The sequence below is a fragment of the Anolis carolinensis genome, chromosome 6 (assembly GCF_035594765.1).
Source record: "Anolis carolinensis isolate JA03-04 chromosome 6, rAnoCar3.1.pri, whole genome shotgun sequence".
NCBI lineage: Eukaryota > Metazoa > Chordata > Lepidosauria > Squamata > Dactyloidae > Anolis > Anolis carolinensis.
The window spans coordinates 36,742,137-36,768,881 of NC_085846.1; the positions used below are offsets into that span (position 1 = coordinate 36,742,137).

Genomic DNA, 26,745 nt, shown 5'->3' on the forward strand with positions numbered 1-26,745 from the left:
CATTTTGAGGTAGGGAAATAGAGCCCCATATATTCCCTTAAAAGCATTAAGAGTATATTAAAGCCAACGTTTTGCATCTATTGTTTATTTATTAACAAAAAAAGATAAAGAGATCTTTCCCTTTCAGTAATAGGTTAGAATTGGTCAGTTGTATACACATGCCTCATGAGTTCTTGGCATTAGAGAAAAGGAAAACACAAACATGCTGGATTTTGGTTTGCTGTGAGTTTTCCAGTATGGCCATCTTCCAAAAGCATTCTCTCCTGTCATTTTGCCCACATCTATGGCAGGCATCCTCAGAGATTGTAAAGTCTCACAACTTCTGAGGATGCCTGCCATAGATTTGGGTGAAACGTCAGGAGAGAATGCTTCAAAACATGGGCATACAGCCCGGAAAACTCACAGCAACCCAGAGAATCCAGCCATGAAAGCCTTCGACAACACATGCTGAATTTTGCTTCTTAAATGTTTCTTGCGGGTGCTTATTGCTGTAGAAGCATCTCTCAAACCTCGATCACCATTAATTATTATAGTGAATAGACCAGGGATCCCTTTGAAAACATAGTCCCTGTGTGTTTCTAAAAAGAAGTATATTTTAATTAAAAAAAGGATAAAATTATGCTGAGGAGCCTGAACCATCAAAACAATATTCTGCCTGATGCAAAAGACAAGACTAACCTTCTAAATGGCTCCAAACAATGGCAAACAATTGAGAGGCAAAACAAACCAACTCTGGGTTGTATTCCAGACTTTGAGGAAGTTATCCGAGGTGCTTAAACCCTATCCACAAAATAGGTTCAATTCCTTGAATACCACCTTTAAAATCTGTAATAAAAGCCAAAATAATGGGATAAAACCCGAGGCGGATGAAATCCATCCACTGCTACTGTCACATGCAAAAGAAAGCAGTAATCTTTAATTTCAGCACTGCCAGTGGGACAGCATCCCTCATTGCACTTGCAGCCAGTCAGCTAGCCTAAGCAAGACACATGTAGGAATCAAGCATGTGGGATCTACTTTGATTTTTTAAAAGTGGAATCTGAAAATAGCTGCAGCATTTCTGCAATAAACAATGCATTGAAGCTTAAAGTGAGAAAAAATAGGATGTTTAAGTAATCCTATTGTCACTGTGTGTGCCTGCCTAAAACAGGGAAGATAGGCAGCAGCGCTCTCCAAAATGCATAGGGATATATGAAATGAAAAAGGGGGCAAACAGATAAGTGTGCCTTACCTTAAAAACAGATCTATAATTAAACAGATTTATAATTAATAGAATGATGGAAACTGGTGAAAGAAAAAGGCATCCCTGGATGCATTTTAGAAGTCATCCATTGGCCTCTAAAATGTTGACAATGCTTTGTTTCCTTATATAAGGTTTACTTCATCTGGTTGTTTCATTTCACATAAGCATATTGTGCATTTTAGAGAAAAAGTTTGCTGAAACCTATTGAACAACTCCTCTTTTTTGTGCTGCAGGAACCTATCCATAGTCTTGTCGAAGGCTTTCATTGCCAGAATCACTGGGTTGCTGTGAGTCTTTTGGGCTGTATGGTGATGTTCCAGAAGCTTTCTCTCCTGACATTTCACCCACATCTGTGGCAGACAGCCTCAGAGATTATAAGGTACCTCACAACCACTGAGGATACCTGCCACAGATGTGGGTGAAAAGTCAGGCGAGAAAGCTTCTGGAACATGGCTATACAGCCCAAAAGACTAATAGCAAGCCTATCCATAGTCTTTTCATATATTTCTGCTTTGGTGCCAAAGAAGTAATTCTCAGGAACACATCTATGTTGTAAACTGGGGTATATTTGCATTTTGGCTTTGCTATCAGGAATTTTGAAACAGAACATTTTCTAAATGAATCATTCTCATTCTCTGCCATTGGTCTATCTTCTAGTCCTTCCTGACTTCATTCCTGTCTCAAAATCCCAAATCAAACAGCCTAAAACATCTAAAAAGCCACATTTTCTCCACCATTGCTTTAAGCACTATGAAGGATTGTGGCTCCCCTATCAAAAAAATCATGACAACAACCACAAGTTTACGTAATCTGCAGGTTGTCAAGTAAAATATGGCTCTCTGGATAACTTATATACATGAAGTTACTTGGCTTTTGCAGCTCGCCTCAAGTGACAAAATGGGTCCATGTGAGACTGCCTGGCATTTGGCAGGTCACCCTACATCAGTGATTCTCAACAGATGTTTTGGCATTCAACTCCCAGAAATCCTAACAACTGGTAAACTGGGTGGAATTTCTGGGAGTTGTAGGCCAAACATCTGGGAACCCACAGGATGAGGCTCACTGCCCTACATAGTTAATATCTTAGACAAAGAATAGTGGAGTCATAAAACTGTACAAGTCTTTTCTAGCATGTGGTTTGGTTTACTTGATGAAATTATTTAATGCAGAAAGCTTCATGGCATGGTACAAGGCACCTAATCTAGTTCTTTGTTGCCTCCTCTATGGGGAATGCAGTATTAGACTGAGTAGGTGATGAATACATGTTTCTATCTCATCATCTTGACTTAACAAACCAGCCAAATATCCCGAAATCCCGTGGGAAGTCTGACAGAAAATGTCTCCTATGGATTAGCGGGGCTCACCCAAAAATAATGGGCCAGCACATGCCTATTAATTTTCGGAGTATTTAAAGTGGTTGAGAACCAAGGCCAATTAGAGCCCAGCTGGCAATAATGTGGAGATTATAACTGCATCAGTTGGAATTAAGCTTTCAAGATGCCTTAGCAAAGGCAAAGCTTGAGAGATACAAATGTACAAAGCGTGTGGCCAGCAGCCAGGAACTATGTACTACTGTATTGGTTAAAACAGAAGGAAGGTGGAATGTCATTATGAGACACAGAATTTAGTCCCCAACCCAGAATCCAGATAATGTTTCATTGTAAGTAAGCATGCTTCCAGTCTTCCATGACTCCTACTGAAAGTGGAATGGGAGAAACTATCCACTTTGTGAAAAACAAAACTCAACAAAATCCAATAAGACGTTCTTCCCTCGAACTGTGGGTCTCCATATGTTTTGGCTACAAAGTTCATCAGCCCCAGGAAACCTGAGCACTATTCATGATTTGTGAGGGCTGAAGTTACAAACATCTGGAGATACTAGGCTAGCAAGAGATGGTGGTCATTCACAAAGCATGAGTGAAGAGGGATGGGTTGTCAGGAGAAAAAAAGCAAAGTTTCCATTAAATGTGCATCTGTTGATTTATCTCTGTCAATGCACACTTACAAATGATTGCCGTAATTAAAAGAGGATCCCAAGAATACATTACAGTATTACTTGTACAGTGAGCCTTTGCTGTCCACTGGCAATTGATTCCAGGTTCATCTATGGATGCTGAAATATCATTACGTATATATAATCTCATTATATATATATAATACCAAAACTGGAGACCCACAGGTTGAGAACCATGCACTAGACCATTACAATACAGTTATTCCTTGGTACCCATGGATTCTGGATCCATGGATTCCACCCTTCACAATTTTAAAATATTTTATAAAAATCCAGAAAGCAAAGCTTGATTTTGCCATTCGATATAAGGGACACCATTTACTATACCACAATATATAATAGAACTTGTGTATCCATGGATTTTGGTATCTACATATATATACATTTAACCATGGGAAGCTGACCAAAAGCTGGTTCCAAATCCCTAAAGATAGCCCCTTTATTGGTTATTATATTTTGGAATTTCCAATAAATTTCGCTTGTCAAACTGAAATCAGTATATCACTGTTGTCAGGTATGATGTTATTTAACAATAGGACTTGTTGATGATCTAATTCTTAGCAAAATCAACATGTCTCAAGTAATACTTTTTTAACCCCACTATTTCCAACTCTTGTGATCTAGCAATCTGTGTCCTTCATCTAGGGATGATACACCAGTGTTCTCACACATACAGCCATGCCATTTGGGGTTCTAATTCTTACAGAAGCCACAACACATATATGTATAGACCCGGGATATTAAAAAATCCTTGAAAAAGTCCTTGAAAGGGTCTACACTACAACAGTTAAAGTAGTTTGATCCTATTTTAACTAACATTGTTCCATCCTACAAAATCTTGGAATTTGTAGTTTGGGTTAGTTTTGTTGGAATTCTAACCAAGACAATAAATCCTAGGATTCCATAAGATAAAGTCCTAATTATTCGTTGTGGGGTTTAGATACACTCCTTGACACAAGAGGATGTCTCTCTCAACACAGTAACACTCTGCCAAGAAAATACTCAGCTACCAGGAAACGTTTTGCATTTTGGAACTCTACAGTGAAAATTTCTCTAGGGAAAAACTTGTATCAGAGGTCAACTCCCTGCCAAGATTTCCTGCTTCTTGGCAGGGGGTTGGACTGGATGGCCCGTGAGGTCTCTTCCAACTCTACTATTCTATGATTCTATGATTCTAACTCACTTTCCCCATTCACACAAAGGAGGAAAAAATGGAAATGCAGAACAGTTCTCATAATCTCACCCAGCAGAGAGAAAATGTTTCAAAACTTTTGTTCCTGTATGCAAGAACAAAATAAAAATAAATATTTTTCTGGCCAAAGTTTGTGCTATATATGGGTGCAAATCTGTGCGTGCCATCTGGATCTGGGATTATTCGGTGCTCACACGTCAGAGCAACTGCATTTTGAATGCAAGGTTTGAACTTGAAGAACTCTATCAACCCATACAAATATATTCCAAAAGAACATATACAAATATACATGTATACACTTGCAGGCAGGATGGAAAGAATATTTGGAAATATTTCAAAAATGGTTGGAAAATGTCTTCCTTGAGTTCCGGAAAACCCTTACAAGGACAACCGAAGATTTTTCTGTGCTAAATTCACACAGAGTATTTGTTTTGCACATAAAACAGCATTTTCTGCACAAGAAACAACATTATGTGTCATAAGTGCTTTTTCCTGCACAGAAAATGTTGTTTTCCTACACATGGTACAAAATAACCCTATACAAATGTTTTGCAGACTAAGCCCTGAACTGTGAATAGTCCTGAAAAACTGCACAATTTTTGAAGACTTTCTTGCAGCAAGAGGGAAATTACTTAAATTATGCATTATTCCGTTTGAGAAAGGAATTAGCAATTACATCCCTAAGACACAGACCAAATCAGACCAATGTTAAGTTTCTTGAAAGTAGCATATTTGTAGAGTTGTATTGGAAAACAAAAACCATGAACCAAACAAATACTTATTGCCAAATGTTTACTTTTGGTTTGAAGCTATTTGGCACCCTTTTGTTTGCCTGGATGTTGCTCCTTCTTGCCATGTTTCTTCCTTGTCCTCAAACTTGTCACATTCTGGATCCATCACAGCCAAACATTGGCATATGATACATGTGTTTTTAAATTATCAACCAATTTCTTCCTCACTCAAAAACAGGACTGGCGTGCATGGTCCAAAGCTACCCACTGGCCAAACTTCCCCTTTTGGTCCCAATGGCTACCTTATGGGGTACCTGAAGTGAGAAGATAGTCTCCTTTCTTCAAATTTTGACTACACAAAGACCTTTAAAATAGTGGAATCCAACCATTTCCATGTATGCTTATCACAGGTTTTTAAAACAATCTGCATGCCTCCAGCAGGTATATGGCCCCTTGAACAAGCAGGACATCATATCTGCTTTCTCAGCACCATCATGCAGTGAGCAGATTGTATGTGGCTGAATGGGATTTGCTAAACATTCAAGACAACCAACTGTCTTGATTCTTCTCTGACCTCTGGGAGTTGCACTCATCTAAACCAGTCCTAGATAGGTAGCTAGAAACCAGTATTTACATGTTCTTCATGGTTTTAAATGGAGGGTCCCAGGGAACTAATCACCAGTAGGTCCCATTGATGTGCTGAGATTCAGCAGTTGGCTGAGGGTGCTATATAATATTTTAGGCCTGTGTCCAAGACTGCAGTGCCAACAACTACAGCAACACAGTCCAAGAAAACCCTCCATTGCAATGAGGGAAAGATTTTGCAGATCTTCTAACTGAACACACCTTATAAAATAGATGTTAGTGTCATCCCACTGAAAGAGGAATTTGCTACTCAAATCTTTGCCTGGACCTGTCCTTTAAAAAGTGGTGGTGCAGCAGTGGCTTGGCACAGATAAGACCTCCCAAGTTCAGGCCCTAGTCTCTACATTTCAGAAGGATTCAAGGCTAAGAAGAACCTCTGCCTGAGACTTTAGACAACTGTCCCTATTACAGTCCCAGGTTAAACAATCCAATGGCTTAACAATGTATAAGGCAACTCTTTATATCTCTTTGGAGCAAAGGTCCTTCGCTCTCTCGAAGCTTTCATCTTTCAAAGTACAGCCAGATCTGGAGTCTCTCTCTCCAACCAGCTAATTCAAAGAAGAGTAGTCTTCAGTGCTGCAGAATTGTTGCCAGCGACAATTTCCCAGCAGCTTCTTTTTCATTCCCGATATGGCAGGGAAACCAAAGTATTAAAGGAGTCCAAGCAAAGTGTAGTTCTCTTCCTCCATCTGCCAGTGTCAATTTCTTACTGCTTGCAGGTGTAAACCACCTCTTCCTGCATGCACTGTTGACATTCAACATAGCAGCACCACTGCACCTGGCAATGGCAGGAGAAGGTCACCATGCGTGTCTGGATGTTGTAGCCCCGGCCACAGCACATACTGTCACAGTTGGCCTCGCGGGAACACGTCCTTCCTGCAGTGCCCACCGAATACCTGCTGGGGCGGCAGAAACTAGGAGAGTCCTCCATGTAAACCAGATCGGTGGGGCGGGGATGGGATGAGCCTTTGGCCAAATGGCCATGGTGCTGGGGGCTCACCAGCTCCGAATGGCCCATAGCATCATTGGTGGCACTGAAGACCTTGACAGCACCATCGTAGCGTAACTTGAGGAGTTTCCCAGTCTCATGGAAAGGGGACAACTGTTTCCAGCAAGTTCTCACAGCACACGAGCCGGAGACTCCATGGCACTTGCAAGTGGTCTTGAGGCCATTTTTCACAGCCTGCAGAAGGAGGAGAAGTTCAGACAGCCACTCATCAGAAACCATAACCACAAATGATGAGACGGGATTAAGAAAAATAATAGTTTTATGAATGAATCAAAAGTTTAAAAGACAAGACTTTAAAGCAATGGTTCCCAACCTTTGGTCCTCCAGGTGTTTTCAATTTCATCTCCCAGAAATCCCAGCCACCTTACCAGCTGTTAGGAATTGTGGGAGCTGAAGTCCAAAATATCTGGAGGACCAAAGGTTGGAACCACTGCCTTAAAGACTGCTGACTAGTTTTGAAAAGCAAACCAGCCTGTTAGCCATGGCCTCTGCAAAATGGTTTAGAGACAAATGTCAACACACTCCTTTATACTTAAGAATAAAGGATAAGCTTGTGATACGTTGGAAACCAACACATGCATTGAGTAAGATCCATCAAGGGGTGTTAGCCTCTTAAGATAACTATTTTCCATGCCACCATCTGCCATTTTTAATAAACATCTGCATTGATATATTATTTGCAGTTAACTGGCAGTATTTTTGTGAATGGCTTTAAAAAGCACTAAATTCACATTGACATTTATATAAAAAATGTAAACCACGTAAACACTTATATACTGCCTTTTTCCCAGAATAAGGGGGAATTCCATTCTGGGAGAAAGGCAGGATGTAAATTCAAGTCAATTAATAAGGCATTGTAAGAAATACTGGTTATTCAAGTTTAACTCTCTCTCTCTTTTAAAAATGATAAAACACAAGACTCTTCTGTATGAGAGCTTGTTTCCCCTTATTTTTTATTCCAGTTAATATTCCATTTTTTTCTCATCACTCAACTAAAAGGAGCTTTCAATGTAACTAACAAGCAACAAAATAAATTAAACACTAATCACAATAAATATAATCCTAACAATAAAAACAGTTTTCAAAGATTTGTATTGTAGTCTTTCTAAAAGTGACATGTGTAAGAATTAATTAAAGCAGCAAGGGAAATGCATTTCATTGTTTGTAGGCAACACAGAAGTATCTCAAATGGTCAAGAAACTACCTACCTGACCTTACTGCTCTGAGATCTAGAAATATGTGTAACACAACTTGGAAAAACCTCTGGCTCTGACTACAGTCCTCAGAGTAAGGCCCCTTCCACACAGCTGAATCAAATCCCACATTATCTGCTCTATTAAAATATATGGCAGTGTGGACTCAGATAACCCAGTTCAAAGCAGGTATTGTGGGATTTTCTGCCTTGATATTCTGGGTTATATGGCTGTGTGGAAGGGCCCTAAGACATAGATAGGGTTTCCGAACCGTGGAGTTGGTAGTCACAGCTGACTAGGGACCTCATCAAATGCAACCCCCACCCCAGTTTCCACACATGCCTGAAACGGTACCCTATTCAAACATCACGGAGGCCATCAAATGACATGGACAGACTTCTTCGACCTGCTATCTATGATGCTTTGTCAGGGAAATTTTATAGAAGTGTTTAGAAATGGAGGGGGCAAGGGGCAGGAGATTGGGAGAAATAATCTTCTAAGTGCATGATTTGTGTGGAAACAGGGAAAAGTGGGGAAAAACACATGGGACCTGTCAAATTAGTCCATGTTCAGTCACGTCAGTTACGCAGAGTAATGGCCGTTTCTATGGGCAATCCCTTATCAAGCATTGAGACTGCTTTCCTAAAATCCTGCTTCATGAGGCTGGGATGTTAATTTTTTAAAATCAATGTAATTATTAGAAATACCAAAATTTAAAATATCACTACTTGTTTTTAGGCCGGGAATGAAGCCTGGGAAACAGTGAGTGAGGCAAACCTCCATTTTGTTGAGGAATGCCAGGCAGCCATTTTGAGTGTGGTTAGAAAGAGGGAGGAGCTTAGAGAGAGACTGCTAGGATTGGCCAACCAGAGCAGATGGGAGGAGCCAAGTCTTAGAGTGCAGAGGGGGGAAAAAAGCTCCAGAGAGAGTTCGGTTTTGGGGTTTGGAGAGGAAAGAGCAGTTTGGAGGGTGTGTGAGAGAGAGAACTGAAAGCTGTGAAACTGACAAGCAAGGTCAGGCAGTTTGGATCTCTTGAGGGGAAGATAACTCAAGGGATTGACTCTCACTACTGGGCTGGTTAATAGAAGGACTCTAGGTTAGAGTTAGTTAACAACCCAGGGGAACTCGTGTCTATTCTCAGCAAATAGAGCAAGGATTTTTGTGACCAATACATAGATTGGTTGGTTGGAATTGTTTGAAACTAAGTGAAGTAATCTGAAACCTACAACTAAGTTAAGCTGAAGAACGTCTGAAACCATTTAAGCTTATGCACCTCTCTGAAGTAATCAGTTGCCTGTTTTAAGAAAATAAATTTTTATGCTATTTTCAACTTTCAAAAGCCTCCACAGTGTATCTTTCCATCAAGAATTCTTTATAAAAGTTCCAGCAATACAGCAATAAAATACCACAGAAAAGCCTCATAGTGAACATCATTTTGGGAGCCAAGGGTAGAAACAGTGTGGGCAGGAAATGGGAGAAGCTTGCTCAAGACACATTTAACAACAAAAATCCTAAAGACATTTTAGGTTGGTGGCAGCTACCATTTTAAAAGAAAATAAAAAATCAAGCGGTGTACCCTCTCCCTGCTCATTCTTTTATATTGGTGGCAGCGCCGTGATATATTTGGTGCCGTCACCTCGTCACTGCGTTGCCTTTATATTGGTGGCAGCAGTGGGATAAAAAGATTCCCCCCTGCCTGAAGGAGCCTCTCCGCTCATTCGTTATAATTAGTCTCCGTTAGTCCTTTATAATGAGCTAAGTCAATTTTCCATCTTCTTTAAAGAAGGAACACCATGCAAAGAAGATGATTCCACATGCAGAGAAGACGATTTTCCCCATTTTCCCCAGCTCCGTCTGATGAAGTCCTAGGTCAGTGGTTCTCAACCTGTGGGTCCACAAATGTTTTGGCCTTCAACTCCCAGAAATCCTAACAGCTGGTAAACTGGTTACCCAAAGGGTAAGAACCACTGTCCTAGGTATATTTGCATTTACATTTGCAAGTCATGGAAGGCCTCACCTTGATGCCCACATTCGTATTGTGAATGTCCACCTTGGCCCGCAGGTCTTTCCCAACTTTCTTCTGGCCCAGAAAGTTCTTCAGGAACCTCGTACTGTACTTGAGGTTATCTCCGCACACTCCCCACTGCCAGGCCTTGCGGTTTTCCAAGTCTGGTGAGTCGTCACAGGTGCAGCGCTCCATCCGTCCTGCACTGCATGCCCGAGCAAGGGAATGGGTCAGGGCTGCTGAAGACACAGCATACAAAAAAGCTGTTTCCTTGAAACCTAGAAATGAGGGAGAAGGCACCCAGGAATGAAGAAAGAGATTACGTACTGAGAAGAATTGTCGTTGTTGTCAACAACACATTTTTCCCAAGGCAATTTACAACTATTAAAACAGCTTTAAAATTATTGTACAAAAGTTTAAAATGTAAGCAAACTATTAATAGAATTAAAATCCAATTAAAACCAAAGCATTAAAAAGAAAAATAAATACAGTGGACTCTTGGCATCAGCTGTAGTTTAGTTCTAGGAACATAAAAAGGTAAAGGTATACCAAAAATAAAATCCGCTGCCCATTCTTGACATTTGCCTTCAGTCTTCCACAACTACCTCGGCCTAATGGTAAAGCCAGTAGTCATCATATTAAATGAAGTCCTAGCAAAGTGCATGAGGAGAGAATTCCCTCTTTCTTTGAGCCTTTTATAAGTTGACGGAGCGGCACTCCTACCTCGCTTTAGGAGATCTGCCCTCCCATCCAGACTGCAGTTCCAGCGCTCATTGCGAAACTGATACTGGCACTCCAGGACTCCGAGTCGGATGGCGTCTCGCAAGGTCTCCGCCAGCCCTGGTTCTCGCCTGCAGAGCCTTTTCTGCTTCCGGGAAAGCCGGAGCAAGTCACATTGCTTCAAGTGAGCCTTCCAGTGGGCAGCGTTTGTTGAAGACCCCAGCAGAGGAAACTGAGTTAAGGCTTCTTTCCCAGTCAGGCTAAAGGCAGAAGAAGAAGAAGGAATGCATTATGGTTTTGAAAAAGGCATTAAACAAAGAATGGATCGTTGCTACTAAATACTAACGGACTGAGGAAGAGTAGTCTGTGTTCTGTTCTACAACTGCATGTAATTCCAGGCCTTCCTGAGACTCTATTTGGTACAAAACACTTGACACAAATTACTGCTATAAGGGAAGCTTTATTGTTGGTAAATGATGCAGCAAATCATCTACAACTGAACAGTCTTCCAGCCATTTTACTAATAGGGTCTAGCATTCCTTTGCAGTCAATGATAGATCCCTATAACAACTAATTCAGCATGCACAGTCCTTTGCTGGTAATCCAGCTCCCTGTGGAAGGTTAAATAGGGAAACTCTGAGCTGGAGTGCACCTGATCTCCACCAGTCAAAATCAACAGAAGATGGACTCCCAAGAAATACCTAATGTAGAAGCAAATAAAATACAACATACACAAGCATGATCCATCTCTCCATGCAGCCCCAGCAATGAGAACTGGGTAAGTCACTAACATAAATAAACCCTATTGAAACCCACTGGAAAACCTTGTGCAAGTCATTTTCTCAGCCTCAAAGGAAAGCAGTGGCAAATCCCTTCCAAACAAATCTTGCCAAGAAAAGCCCATGACAACTCTGTCTTAGGATCACCATAAGTTAGAAGCAACTTGAAAGTACCCATCAACATACCACCAGACTGCTGTCAACATTTGGCCATGATACTGTTCAAGGACTCTAAAACCCATCTGCCTGATGGTAGGACTCAGTTCACTACATTCTGATTTACGCAGAGAGAGAAGCCAAGGAGTTGCACAGTTGATGAATATATGAACAAAGTTGGCCTCATCTGAGATGAAACCAGCTGGAGAATACACAAGCTACAAACTGTCATTATGAGATGTGGCCAATAGTTCCTATGATGCAGCCTGCTTCACACATGCAAGGAGAAAACCAGTTTGACAAGATATTTTTCTTCCCTGCTACTGTATTACTAATTATCCTGAATTGATCAAACAAGTCTTGAATCCAAACATTTTTGCGAAGTTTAATCTTATACCTAACACATTCTCATATAGACACTCAGAGGGAAAAATGACAACCAAGCATCAGCAGTTCTAAAAAAGTCTACAGGGAATATGCCTACAGATGCCTACAACTATACAGAACACGGCTCCAGTTATGGGTAAAGTGAAAAATACTACTCTGTGGAATGTGGAACCAGAGAGAGAAAGACGGAGGGGAAATCAGATAGACAAGGCACATGTGAAAAGTGAACTCAGTTGATAGGGTTCATTCTAATAATTACAGAGACAAATATGGACCACAACTAGCCACATATATCAACCGGTTTGCTAAATAAAAGATCACAGGAAAGTATTTATATTTAAAATCCAGGAAATGGAAGCAGAAGTAGTTGTCAAAATCTTTAACAAGCTCATTGCTTTGATTGGATCAACAAGATCAACAACTTCCAAAGGATGAGACAACTCAAGATTTGCACACTCAGCCCAATATTTTGGCAGATACTTGTTTCTACAATTGCCCAATGGTCTGTATTCAACATCTATGATATCTGATCACTTACAAAGATTTAAAGATGTATTGCTGATGTAAAAGTACACACAGACTTTACAACCATCATCAAAAGGGATTTGAGAAATGACAAGTCAGCTATCTTGGGTTATTTCCATACAAGCCCTTTTCTCTGGAATCATCACCTATTGTTTACTCATTGTTATTCAGTTATCACTTTCAGACAACAGTCAAATGTTGTCTACATGGCTTGAAGTAACCTATGATTGGTAGCAGTCTTGCTTGCAACATGTTACCTCTCATGCTAATTGCACGATTACTTCCCTAAAAACAGGTAACAATTGACAAGTCATTGCTTTAGAGATGAACCAATACTTTCAAGATGTTATCCATGGACTGAGTGGAAGTGTGCTTCTTAGAAAAAGGCTCTTGTATCTACCTTACTTATGTGAAATGAGAAGAGGAGAGAAAGAGAGTCTTTTTTTATATTTAGTAAAAATTAATAAATTCTCTATTTTTAAAATCTTTTTTATAACTTTATTAACTTCAAGATAATTTTCTATCTGTTGCCAATTTGTTTCTTTTCTTGGTCTACCCTGATTTTTTTTTTGCTATTAAATAGGTTAATCTATCCATATTTTTTATTTCAGCTACTTTAATTAGCCAGTCCTCTTTCTTGGGGATTTATTTTTAATTTTTTTATTTTTTAAAAAATCTTTTTATTAAATTTTACACATATAAATATACATACATACATATATATATATATTGCACACAAAAAAGAAAAAATAGAAAAAATAGGAAAAAAGGGGAAAAAAGAAAGGGTAAAAGAAAAAGTGGTTTGACTTCCACATCCCCGACGGATAGGTCTGTCTCTCTCTATTAGGGATTTCTTCTTCTTTATCTTCACTCGCTTCTTTATTCCCTGTTTCTACTATTTGTTGTCTTCTTCACGGTTCTGGTGGGAGGTTTCAACCCATTCTTGGGTCTTAATATAGTGTTCCATTTTCATATTTAGTAAAAATTAATAAATTCTCTATTTTTTAAATCTTTTTTATAACTTTATTAACTTCAAGATAATTTTCTATCTGTTGCCAATTTGTTTCTTTTCTTGGTCTACCCTGGTTTTTTACTATTAAATAGGTTAATCTATCCATATTTTTTTATTTCCCCTCCTTTCTGCAGAGCTGACCATTGCATTGGATAGATCACATCAGCTCTAGATTATTAAATATGGTTTTCTATGGGCGAGCAGATGACGACTACTGTGTCAGAAACTAGAGCTGATGTGGTCTATCCAATGCAGTTTTCTGAATCAGCACCTCAAATAACCAAACCGAATCTAAAGTTGACCAAAAACTGATTCTTAACCCTTTTGGTACTAATGTTAGAGAGTGGTCCCTGGTCAAAGTGGGCCCTGGTCAAAAAAAGGTTGGGAACAACTGCTTTACTAAAAGGCAACCCTCTTTGCATCATCTCCAAATAATGGCATATGTAATGACCAACACAACAACCAATGCAATGTGTTTTCAATAACTTTTTAGTAGCACTGTAAGTTATCAGGCACACAACAAAAACTTAAAACTCTGGCTTTCTGTGTTGAAAACTTCCATTCTTTCCCACTTGAGTTCTGACTCTTGTACAGGGTAGAGAGAAAAGTACAATTGCAGTATCAACTTGTTGACTGGAAAAGCTCTACTGCTGAATCATTCAGAGCTATGCTTTGATATATACCAACTGTCATCTGGTTAATCCTGCCTCTTGTACCGAGATCTGCTACACAAAAAATGATGATATTGTAGAAAAGAAATGACCTGAACCACAAGATCGAAAGGTCTGAAGACATCATCTACCCTCACACAGGATATTACTACTAGAAAAACCCAATTAAAGAAAGGAAATTGTTATTGCTCATGCAATAAAAGTGACTACCTTATGCTTCTTATTTCAGATTGTTGTGAGTTTTCCGAGCTGTATGGCCATGTTCCAGAAGCATTCTCTCCTGAAGATGCCTGCCACAGATATGGGTGAAAGTCAGGAGAGAATGCTTCTGGAACATGGCCATACTGCCCGGAAAACTCACAACAAACCTGGCATTTGGCAGTGAAAACCTTCGACAACATTTCTTACTCCTATTTCAATCCAAAGAACTCAGGGAGCAATGCATAAGAATGAGACCAATGTGGACCCCTCATATTACAATTGTAACACATTGTTTACTCTTTAACTAGCATGTCTAGACCATATTGGGATCCTGAGATTTGTAGTTTGGAAAGACACTAAAATTCTCGAGCTGAGATTCCTAACTAACCCTCCTAAATTGCCAATCCCAGCATTCTGTTTTGTTTCCATGGCATTTATTGTGATGATGTGATGTGAACAAGCTCGTGATCATTCCCAGCAATAAGAAACTGTTACTATGTTTACAGCTTTGGGGCGTCCTACAAACCAAGGAGTGGTGAACCTCAATCCCCGCAGAGATGTTTCACCCTACAATTCCTTGTCATTGGCCATGCTGGATGGGGATGAGGGGAGGTGGAAGCTTAAAAGTTTCCCATTCCTACTACAAACAATATTGAATATCTATGACTAGTGTTCATAAATCAAAATCAACCTGACGTCAAGCAACAACAACACCATAGAGCAGAGGTGTCAAACGTGTGGCCCTCCAGATGTTTCAGACTCCATCTCCCAGAAGCCCTAGCAAGCTTGTCCAGTGGACAGGAATTCTGGGAACTGAAGTCCAAAACACGTGGAGGGCCAGAGGTTTGACACCACTGCCACAGAACCTCAAATACATCTGTAGTGGGTTGCAAAATTAATCTTTTCACAAGCCACTGGGGATTTATTATGCACAAACAAACCAAGACATTTGGAAGAGGAAAATGATGGATCCCATATTTTACAAAGCAGTTTGAGGGAGGGAGGGGGGATTACTGTTTGGGTTTTAAAAACTAAAAAGGAAAAAATGAGAAACTAATTCCTCATCTCTCCTTTTCACATATAATTTTTTTTGCACGTATTTGGCTTCCTATATTATAAAATCTCTTACATCTCTCTTTAGATGTTACCCATTGGCTACTCTACATTCCACCTGTTCCAAAGGCTGGATGCTTGCTGGACCTGACAACACCGCTTGCCTCCGGGGAATGTTCTGCATGAGAACCTATGATCTATCAAGCGTATTCAGTGAGCGGCCAAAGGACCGCCAGTTGTGCTTATCGCAAGAGTGGAATGCTCCTGCCTTCATACCAAGCCAGAACTCTTCTTCCGGCCATTGGGTGATGCTGGTTAATCAGTAAACAAGTAAATTTCCAAATCACCATGCCAAGCAACATGGCGGCACTTTCATCGAAATATAACTCCATTGTAGTGCAGCACTATCTTACCCTAATGGGGATCAACAAACTTTTCTTTGCAATCATGAATTTATGTTTAGAGGTGAAAATGAGACAACTTATAGTGAACATAAAATAGTGATAGGGATGGAGAAATGGATGCACAAGCATATTATTACAAATATTTGTATGAGATTTCAGAATGACTGAGAATTCAGATCATCATATGGAGGTTATAGTTTGCACAATTTCACATCATCCCTTATCGCGGCTGATTATTCCCATACCATAAGAGCAGAGAATCGATTCCAAGATGTTAGATTTGTTGCTGTCCAAGGTGCCAAACATGTTTAGGACTAGGATCAGCACCTCAGAGAGCGCCTTCAAACTCTGGGCTAAAACCTTGAATGGATTCACTGCTCCACTGACATGGGAGTCCTCTGCCTCCACTGATCACCCCTTTTCTCCTTGACCTGTTTGTAGTAAATTTTAGGGCCATTCCACACAGTCATATAACTCAGAATATCAAGCTAGAAAATCCCACAATATCTCCTTTGAACTGGGTTATCTGAGTCCACACTGCCATATATTCCAGTCTTGATATTCTGTTTGGAAGGGCTCACAATCATCAAAGAATGGAAACTTCTTATGTTATCCAAACAAGGAAAACAGACAGTAGCTTCAATTTGAAATCATTTGGGTTTATTCTGAATTTGGTAACTTCAGTTTCTGGGTTCAAACAAAATTAGCCAAACTGCTCAGTTGTCAGCATCCCCAGAGGCTTTAAACATCCATTGTCTGGATTATGATTCCCAAACTTAAATCTCCATATATTTTTGGACTGTTATTCCTTGAAATCCCAGCAATCATGACCAATGATCTGGAATTCTGAGAGTTATGGTCCACAACATCTAGGGACCAAAGGTTGAGAAATGCAAACTGATATTTCTGGTATTTGCTTTATTGATGTCTCATCTTTTCCCAAGATGAAAAATTAAACTATGTAGATACAATATTAATACAAATAAGCAAAATATTACCACCAAAATGATTTAACCGTCAATTCCATTAATAACAATGTATTGAAAGCATTTGATGTCCAATTTTTGGAAGGAGTGCAGCACTCTATTAAAGCACACTTCTTTAAAATCGGACAGCTCTCAAAAGCCAGTCAAAATGAAACACTATATTATTTAGGATCTTTTCTTCAAGCAAATACCATTCTAATGCTGTTACATCCACGTCATCCTAATGCTTATCTGACTGGAGTAGGATTTCTATCTGTATTTCTCATGATTCATATACCCAACATAACTTGAATGTGTTTTATTATATCACTGTACTTTCCTCAACATGTTTCTCTAGATTCCTTCGTCTTCAACAACCTCTGGAACACAAGTGGAGATAAAATAAATCTGAGTGATTTGCAGGAGATCATCAAGGATTTCTGACACTGTGTGCCTTCAAGTCACCTGCTGACCTCCTGAACAAGAAACAGCACCTTTGCTGATGGTCACCCATCCAATTACTAACCAGAGTCGACCCTGCTTAACTACTACCTTTAGGGTATTTTGGCACCTACTCATTATATAACCACTAACCATGCTAGCTAATAATGGTGGGAACTGTTGTCCAAAACACTCGGAGACTACCAGGGTTTGTCATCACCCTAACTAGAACATAGCTACAGTTTCTCTGTGATTGTGAATGGCAATGGAAGTTAATTGGTCTTCTCAGGCCCCTTCTACATTACCACATAATCCAAATGATCAAAGCACATAATCCACATTATCTGCTTTGAATTGGATTATCTGAGTCTACACTGCCATATAATCCAGTTCAAAGCAGACAATCTGGATTTTATGTGGCAGTAGAAGGGGTGTCACTGAGGAACTCCTTATAATGGTTTTTCTGAAAACTGCAGTGCCTCAAAGGACAGGCAAGTTGAGGAAATGATACACTATTTCCCATTGAAAGCTGAGTTAAATGTCTCAAGAACAAAAAGCAATTTAGCTGTTATAAGACTACGGCTCCCTCAAGTTGCTTAAACAATGATATCTACTCAAGGCTATAATCAATATTTGTTTTATGTTAAGGAAAACACAGCAAGTTGCCTCTTGATTTGTAGATGCCGTAATGTGTATGTGGGGAATGAAAGGGAAAAAATCCCTCATTTGACGTCTCATCCTTCCCAGAAATAGGCAAGACAGGCATGCCAGATTTCCCAGAAGCTTGGTTTTGAACCTTGCTGGAGACAACTCCTATTAAAGAAACAAGTACTCTATCCCTAGGCCAGGTGTAGACAAGAGTTCAGGTACGTGGGATCTCTTCTAATGTTCTGCAACTGGAATGTTAAAGTCTACTAATCCGAGCCAAACCAGAGTAAATGTACTGAACTTTATGGATAACACATTGGGATATATAAACAAATCTACATGTATTTTACCCTATATCAAGTATTTGAACACATCTCTCTCTGTTGCATGTTGTACAGCCCATATTTAGCCTGCAGAAGAGAAGGTTGGGAGGAGACATGATAGCCATGTTTAAATATGTGAGGGGAAGTCATAGGGAGGAGGGAGCAAGCTTGTTTTCTGCTGCCCTGGAGACTAGGAGACAATGGCTTTAAACTTCAGGAAAGGAGATTCAACCTGAACATTAGGAAGAACTTCCTCACTGGGACAGCTGTTCAGCAGTGGAACTCTCTGCAGCAGAGTGTGGTGGAGGCTCCTTCTTTGGGGACTTTTAAGCAGAGACAGGATGGCCATCTATCGGGGGTGCTTTGAATGCAATTTCCTGATGCTTGGTAGGGGGTTGGGCTGGATGGCCCATGAGGTCTCTTCCAACTCTATGATTCTATACTGAGCAAGGGATTGAGCTGAACTAGATAGTTGTCTTCCGGCTCTCAGTTTGAACAATTCTATCCTCAAAGGAGAATTCTGCAGATAGCAAATGGACAAACAAATGCATCTGAAAGCAAACTGAACCTGAACTCTCACAAGGAGCCAAGATGGCTAAATAGAAGCTACTATAGTTTGGAGACATCATGAGACAACATGGGCTCACTGGAAAAGATTATAATGCTCAGTAAGACTCGGAAGCAGTAAAGACAGAAGAAGACTACATTACAGGTGGATTGGTTCAGTCAGCAAGCCACAACTCATAGTCTGCAAGACCTGAGAAGCTAGAGGTCAAGCCATTTTTTTCCTGGTCACTTAGCACCCTTCTGCTAGAAGCAATGTATACCTGTGCTATGGCATATGTGATGACCAATTTTGAGACACAATTAAAGGTTGTATGTTTTTCTTTCTATACTATCTCCTATATCAGTGATTCTCATCCTGTGGGTCCTCAGATGTTTTGGCCTTCAACTCCCAGAAATCCTAACAACTGGTAAACTGGCTGGGATTTCTAGGAGTTGTAGGCCAAAACACCTGGGGACCCACAGGTTGAGAACCACTGTCCTAGATCAATCTTCTCCAACCAGATGTTTTTAACTGAAACTCCTGTAATCCTCAGACAACAATGTGTTTGGAGGTTGGGGAAATCTGTTCTATATTTTACAGACAAACCTAGTTGATGCTCAACTAGAAACAAACATATATTTTTAAACCAAGCGAAAGCACATCTCCAAATACGGACAAAAAAAAGTCCCCTTGAAAGATATTCTTGGTGCCAGTGCCTTAACTGAACTCTTTCCACTTTAGAGATATCACAAACCCAAATGTTTAGCATGTGTAAGGTATTTTATAGGAATTAAATGATTAATGCTTTCGAGAGTTTGTACAGGTGTGCCAGCATCATATTCTGAAACAGCCGAAGCCTTGGGCAAGCAACCAGGATTTACAAGGAGTTTTTGCCTTACACATTTAACCACTACCCTACATCAGGATTTTGCATCAGCCTTTATAAGACACACTCATTGGCCATTGTAACATTATTTTGAACTACCATATTCCTTCAATTCAAACACGTCAACAATTGTAAGACGCACACTCATTTCAGTACCACCAAGACGGAAACGAAGCTGAGCCCCCGGTGGCACAGTGTGTTAAACCGCTGAGCTGCTGAACTTGCAGACCCAAAGGTCGCAGGTTCGAATCCGAGGAGCGGAGTGAGCGCCTGCTGTTAGTTCCAGCTTCTGCCAACCCAGCAGTTCAAAAACATGCAAATGTGAATAGATCAATAGGTACTGGGAGGGATAGTTAACACTCCAGAAGACAGGAGCAGAATTCAAAATGATCTTAACAGACTAGAGAGATGGGCCGAAACTAACAAAATGAAGCTCAAGAAGGACAAATGCAAGATACTTCATTTCACCAGAAAAAATGGAATGCAAAGATACAGAATAGGGGATGCCTGGCTCGACAGCTGTACGTGTGAAAAAGATCTTGGAGTCCTCGTGGACAACAAGTTAAACATGAGCCAACAATGTGATGCGGCTGCTAAAAAAGCCAACAGGATTTTGGCCTGCATCAATGTATAATGTCTAGATCCAGGGAAGTCATGCTACCCCTCTATTTTGCCTTGGTCAGACCACACCTGGAATACTGTCTGTGTCCAATTCTGGGCACCACAATTGAAGGGAGATGTTGGCAAGTTGAAATGTGTCCAGAGGAGGGCAACTAAAATGATCAAGGGTCTGGAAAACAAGCCCTATGAGGAGCTGCTTAAAGAACTGGGCATGTTTAGCCTGCAGAAGAGAAAGCTGAGGGGAGACATGATAGCCATGTATAAATATGTGAGGGGAAAACATAGGGAGGAGGGAGCAAGTTTGTTTTCTGCTGCCCTGAAGACTAGGATGCGGAACAATGGCTTTAAACTACAGGAAAGGAGATTCCACCTGAACATCAGGAAGAACTTCCTCACTGTGAGAGCAGTTTGGCAGTGGAACTCTCTCCCCCGGACTGTGGTGGAGACTCCTTCTTTGGAGGCTTTTAAGCAGAGGATGGATGACCATCTGTCAGGGGTGCTTTGAATGAGATTTCCTGCTTCTTCGCAGGGGGTTGGACTGGATGGCCCATGTGGTCTCTTCCAACTCTATGATTCTATGATACTGCTCTGGCGGGAAGGTAATGGCACTCCATGCAGTCATGCCGGCCGCATGACTTTGGATGTGTCTATGGACAACGCCGGCTCTTCGGCTTAGAAATGGAGATGAGCACCAACCCCCAGAGTTGGACACGACTGGACTTAATGTCAGGGAAAAATCTTTACCTTTACTTAATGATTGTCTCCAATGTATATACTAACTAGAGATGATCCTGCTTAGCTTCCAAGATCCAGATTAATTCCTGCTGCTTTCTATCAGTAATTTTTGCAGTGAATGCAATAGATTAGCTCGGGGACCAATCTAACAAGCTGAGGCTTGTATTTTAAAATGCATGTATAAAATATACTTGTGTTTGTATATTGCTATTGACACTCTTTTGCCATCTGAATTGGAAACTGCATTTGAACTGGAAATTGACTGATGAGAACTCTGTGATGGGGCTTTCTCATTCAGAAGGGTTCTGTCATTACCAGCTTCAGAGGCTGAGAGTGTGTGACTCGCCCAAAGTCATCCAGTGAGTTTCTATGGTTTCCTGGAATCCTAAACTCAAATTGCTATACCTGGATGGCATTTTTAAAGGTCTTTTGTTACTCGTTTCTGTGAGGCCACATTAAGAGAAGTTCTTTCTATTGGGAAGAAAAAGTGTTCCCAGCTGGAGTAAAGATCAATTAGATCGTCTGCTTTGCTTCTGCTTCTGTGGGCGGGGGCACTCCCAGGTGGCTTCATAGCCACACGTTCCAGGATAGGGAGGATCAACCTCCCTTTAGAACCAAACTTGCAATTAGTGACACACTTTTGTGGGTTGGATCCAGATTTGGTGCTACTTGGAGAACAGCAATTAAATCTGGAACGTCTCATATATTGCAGGCAGTATGTCTCCCAATTATTATTATTATTATTATTGACACAACAACACTGTATGACACAGCAAACAAGATAGATATGACAGATTTCGTATCACAAAATCACAAGTCGAACACTTCCCAAGTGTCTAGGACTGGGTGATGTATTATTATTATTATTATTATTATTATTATTATTATTATTATCTTTGTTACTATCCTGCCTTTCTCCCCATAGGTACTCAAGGTGGCTAACAATAACAGGACATAACCCACCACAATTTACAAACTAGGCAAATACAAAAATTAAAAAAAAAGTGTCATGACTACGAAGTTAAATTCAATAAAATATACAATTACTATCCCATTTCAAAGCTAAACTTCTAACCCAGTAGTTCTCAATCTGTCGGTTCACAGGTGTATTGGCCTGCAACTCCCAGAAATCCCAACCAGTTTACCAGCTATTAGGATTTCTGGGAGTTAAAGGCCAAAACATCTGGGGACCTACAGGTTGAGGACCACTGATCCCACCCATAACACTGGGTGCTGAAGACAGGCAGTCATATCTTGCTTGTAGATTTCCCAGAGAGAACAAAATGAATTAGATAGTTCCTTGGGTTGCTCTTTTGTGTTGTAAGGAGATGTCATAATTGGAGTAAGTGCTACTGATTACAAGAATTGACTCGAAGCATCTGGATCCAACTCTGTCTTAGGGTGCATCTACACTGTAGAATTAGTGGCATCCTGGGAGTTGTAGTTTAGAGAGGCATCAGCACCCTTTTGGCAGAGAAGGCTAAAGGCCTGGTAATACTACAACTCCTATGATTCCATCACATTGAGCCCTGGTAGTTAAAATGGTGTTAAACTACATTCATTCCACAGTGTTGATACAGCTTAAGATGACAAAAGCTTCTGCATCTCATTTTCATTCCAGTCCATACTTTTGAATTGTTCCAAATTGGCAGGAACAATCCAGATTAATCCTCTGCCACCCCACTTCTTCAACGATCTTGAAAATGTCCCAGTTTCCCTTTTGTCCTTGGCTTACTTGAATTGATGCAAACTGAATTAAAAGTGCAAAGTCTGAACTTGGTTAACTCAAAAAGGATGGAAGGAGAAGCAGGTTGGGGTCTAGTGGAAACCTTACATCAGTGGTTCTCAACCTGTTCCTGCTTTTAAAATGTTATTTCCTGCTTAATTGTGCAGTATTTACTTTGAAAATACAGTAGAGTCTCACTTATCCAAGACTCGCTTATCCAAGGTTCTGGATTATCCAAGGCATTTTTGCAGTCAATGTTTTCAATATATCATGATATTTTGGTGCTAAATTCGTAAATACAATAATTACAATATAACATTACTGAGTATTGAACTACTTTTTCTGTCAAATTTGTTGTATAACATGATGCTGTGGTGCTTAATTTGTAAAATCATAACCTAATTTGATGTTTAATAGGCTTTTCCTTAATCCCTCCTTATTATCCAAGATATTCGCTTATCCAAGGTTCTGCCAGCCCGTTTAGCTTGGATAAGTGAGACTCTACTGTAGTTGTTATTTTTCAGAAACAATATGTCCAACAATGACACTATGTAACAAAATTTGAAATATTTTCTGTTCCTGGTTCGAAAGTTATATTTCCTGTTTAATGGTGCAGTACTCACTTTGAAAGTAGTTGTTATACTACAGAAACTTCATTTTTGTGGCTGCCACAAACTATGTTGAATTGATGGAGACTCTATGAGATATGTATTGAAAGAAATATAGCAAAATGTGCTGAAGGGTGTCTCGCAAAAAAACAAAGCTTTTGCAGTTTAATACACTTTGTCCATATTTTTATGATAGAACCAATTAGGAAATAACATTTATAACACATTTATAACAAAAAATGTGTTACATAGTGCTATTCCTTGTCTAAGAAAACCCTTGAAGGCGCATACACACACACACACAAGTGTCTACAAGACAGAATCCGCAAAACCAGAAAACCAAGCAAACCGGTTTCATGAGAGACCCCAGAACTGTTATTAAGGGGGACGTTCAATACTGGCAGCAAGGTTGTTATTAATTGATTGCTCGCAGCTATGTTTTTACAAAACAATGAAACCCCAAAGACATGACATGAAAACATTCATCATCATCCTGGTAACAATCTGAGTACCAGGAAAGCAACAGCAAAATAATGACCGTTTAGTATGCTCCTGCATGCAGTCAAATACCCTTAAGATATCAGATCCTGTGTAATCTTGGAAGCTAAGCAGGGTCAGTACTGGTTAACATTTGGATGGGAAATTAAATAATCATGATCAAGTGCTGAAGACTATATTTCAAAAGAAATTGGCAAAACCATCCCCAAATATTGTTTTCCGAAGTATACTCTGTGCAATTCATGGAGACTTGAAGGCACAGACACACAATATAGTTCTGATTGATAATTCCTAGGAAGGATTAAATACACAAAAGCCTTGGAAGTCTGGTTTTGCATTATGATGTGAAGTATGCCTTATCTAGGGCCCATCCACACAGCCATATAACCCAGAATATCAAGGCAGAAAATCCTACAATATCTTGCTTTGAACTGGGTTATCTGAGTCCACACTGCCATATATTCCAGTTCAAAGCAGATAATGTGGGATTTTATTCAGCTGTGTGGAAGGGGCCATAGACTTAGGGAGCTGATAGATTTTATTGCAAAAAACAGAAGAGAGTGAATACTTTAAATGCCAATGAGATGAGAAACAAAACAAAAAAAAGGGGGGGGGGGTTACAAGGCAATGCAAAGTATGCCCCAGTGCTTTCAAATGAGTTTACTTATAAGAAAGTGTGGATAGGATTGCCCCTTGAGAAACAAAGGGCTTGAGAAACAAACTTGGGGTGAATCTACACTGCAGAACTAATGCAGTTTCACGCCACTTTAACTGCAATGGCTCAATGCTATGGAATCATGGGAGTTGTCGTTTTACAAGGTCTATAGCAGGCATGGGCAAACTTGGGCCCTCCAGGTGTTTTGGACTTCAACTCCCACAATTCCTAACAGCCGGTAGGCTGTTAGGAATTGTGGGAGTTGAAGTCCAAAACACCTGGAGGGCCCAAGTTTGCCCATGCCTAGAGTAGTGTGATGAGACCAAAGGAGGAGGAAGAAAAGATAAGAATATGGAAGCGGAAGAAAGTTGAAGAGGTTTACAAGATAGCGCAGAAAATAGGGCAGAAGAGTAAAAAATTTTATAGTATAATATGTGTTGTTGATAGCTTTCATAACTGGAATCACTGGGTTGTTGTGCATTTTCCAGGCTGTATGAGCAAGTTCCAGAAGCATTCTCTCCTGACATTTTGCCCACACGCATGGCAGGCATCCTCAGAGGTTGTGAGGTATACCTAACAACCAGGGCTGTAGCCAAGGAGTGGCTACAAATTTTTTTCCTGGCTTTGGCCCTGCTCACAACCTTTGAGGATGCCTGCCATAGATGTGGGTGACGCGTCAGGAAAGAATGCTTCTAGCCATACAGCCCGGAAAATGCACAACGACCCATGTGGAAAATTTCAACAGAAAGGAGGAAACCATGAAAATGAACAAAATCTGGCTGCCAGTATTAAAAAAAACTCTAAAATCAGAACAGTAAATAAAGAACAATGCTCTTAAAACAGAGTACAGTAGAGTCTCACTTATCCAACATTCTGGATTATCCAACGCATTTTTGTAATCAAAGTTTTCAATATATCCTGATATTTTGGTGCTAAATTCATAAATACAGTAATTACTACATAGCAGTATTGAACTACTTTTTCTGCCAAATTTGTTGTCTAACATGATGTTTTGGTGCTTCATTTGTAAAATCATAACCTAATTTGATGTTTAATAGGCTTTTCCTTAATGCCTCCTTATTATCCAACATATTCGCTTATCCAACATTTTGCCGGCCCGTTTATGTTGGATAAGTGAGACTCTATTGTAATTCCAGACATGAATCAAGCAGAGGCAACTAAAACCTCCGAACAAAGAATTCCCCCAGGCAGGAACGAAACTGGCAAGGCCATTAATGCTAATTACAACATTCATACTTTCTTCCAACAGACAAGAATTCTTTCTCTCACCCTGGACCTTCCACAGATATATAAACCCCACTTGCCTAGTTTCCAACAGACCTCACAACCTCTGAGGATGCCTGCCATAGATGTGGGCGAAACGTCAGGAGAGAATGCTTCTGGAGCATGGCCATACAGCTCGGGAAATGCACAACCAACTAGTATAGTAGATATACTAAGGAGAATAGTAAGGAATGCAAGAAGTAGAAGGGGAGGGGAAACTACCTATCAATGTAAGGTGTAAAAAGGAAAAGAGATCATAGAAATAGAGAAAGAGAATAGCAAGGAATCCCCAAGGCAAACCAGCTAGGGGGGGGAAGAGAGGCTGACCCGAAATAGGCGTCCACCTGCAGCACCAGCAGGTAACAAGCAGCGGCCAGGTAAAGGCGAGGAGGAGGCAGATGGAGGGTCTTCCCCGGCGGGAGGCGCATGGTGCCGGCGAGGGCTGTTCCCGCGTTGCGATGCGCCCCCTCCGTGGCTCGGCATGGCTCTGCGCTGTCCCAGGCGGGCGCTGCTGGAGCCCTTTAAAGAGGCACCTGGGCGGATTTAGGCCACGCCCCTTGGCCACGCCCACGAGCGGGCAGCTGAGGACAAGAGCGCCGCCCTTCCGCCAGGGCGCGCAACTCTACATGTCCCCGCTGATGCCCCGTCAACAAAGGGAGCCTTTGGAGAATCTTGGGGTGTGTCTACACCAGGCATGGGCAAACTGAAGCTGTTAGGAATTGTGGGAGTTGAAGTCCAAAACTTGGAAGGCCTAAGTTTTCCCATGCCTGGTCTACACTGTAGAAATAATCCAGTTTGTCACCACTTTCGCCGCATATAATTTTACTAGCTCTTTAGTATGACCTATTTATTTATTGTGTTGTCGAAG

General features: G+C 40.5%; 1 protein-coding gene across 1 annotated transcript; it reads right to left on the minus strand.

Annotated features, from left to right (window-relative positions):
- Positions 1-320: 320 nt before the first annotated feature.
- wnt9b (Wnt family member 9B) lies at positions 321-26,357 on the minus strand. The gene is made up of 4 exons (XM_062984523.1): positions 26,205-26,357; positions 10,756-11,012; positions 10,045-10,310; positions 321-7,008 (listed from the first exon to the last, which is right to left on the minus strand). The coding sequence occupies exons 1-4, from the start codon at positions 26,303-26,305 to the stop codon at positions 6,532-6,534; spliced, it is 1,101 nt and encodes a 366-aa protein (XP_062840593.1). The 5' UTR covers positions 26,306-26,357; the 3' UTR covers positions 321-6,531.
- Positions 26,358-26,745: the final 388 nt, after the last annotated feature.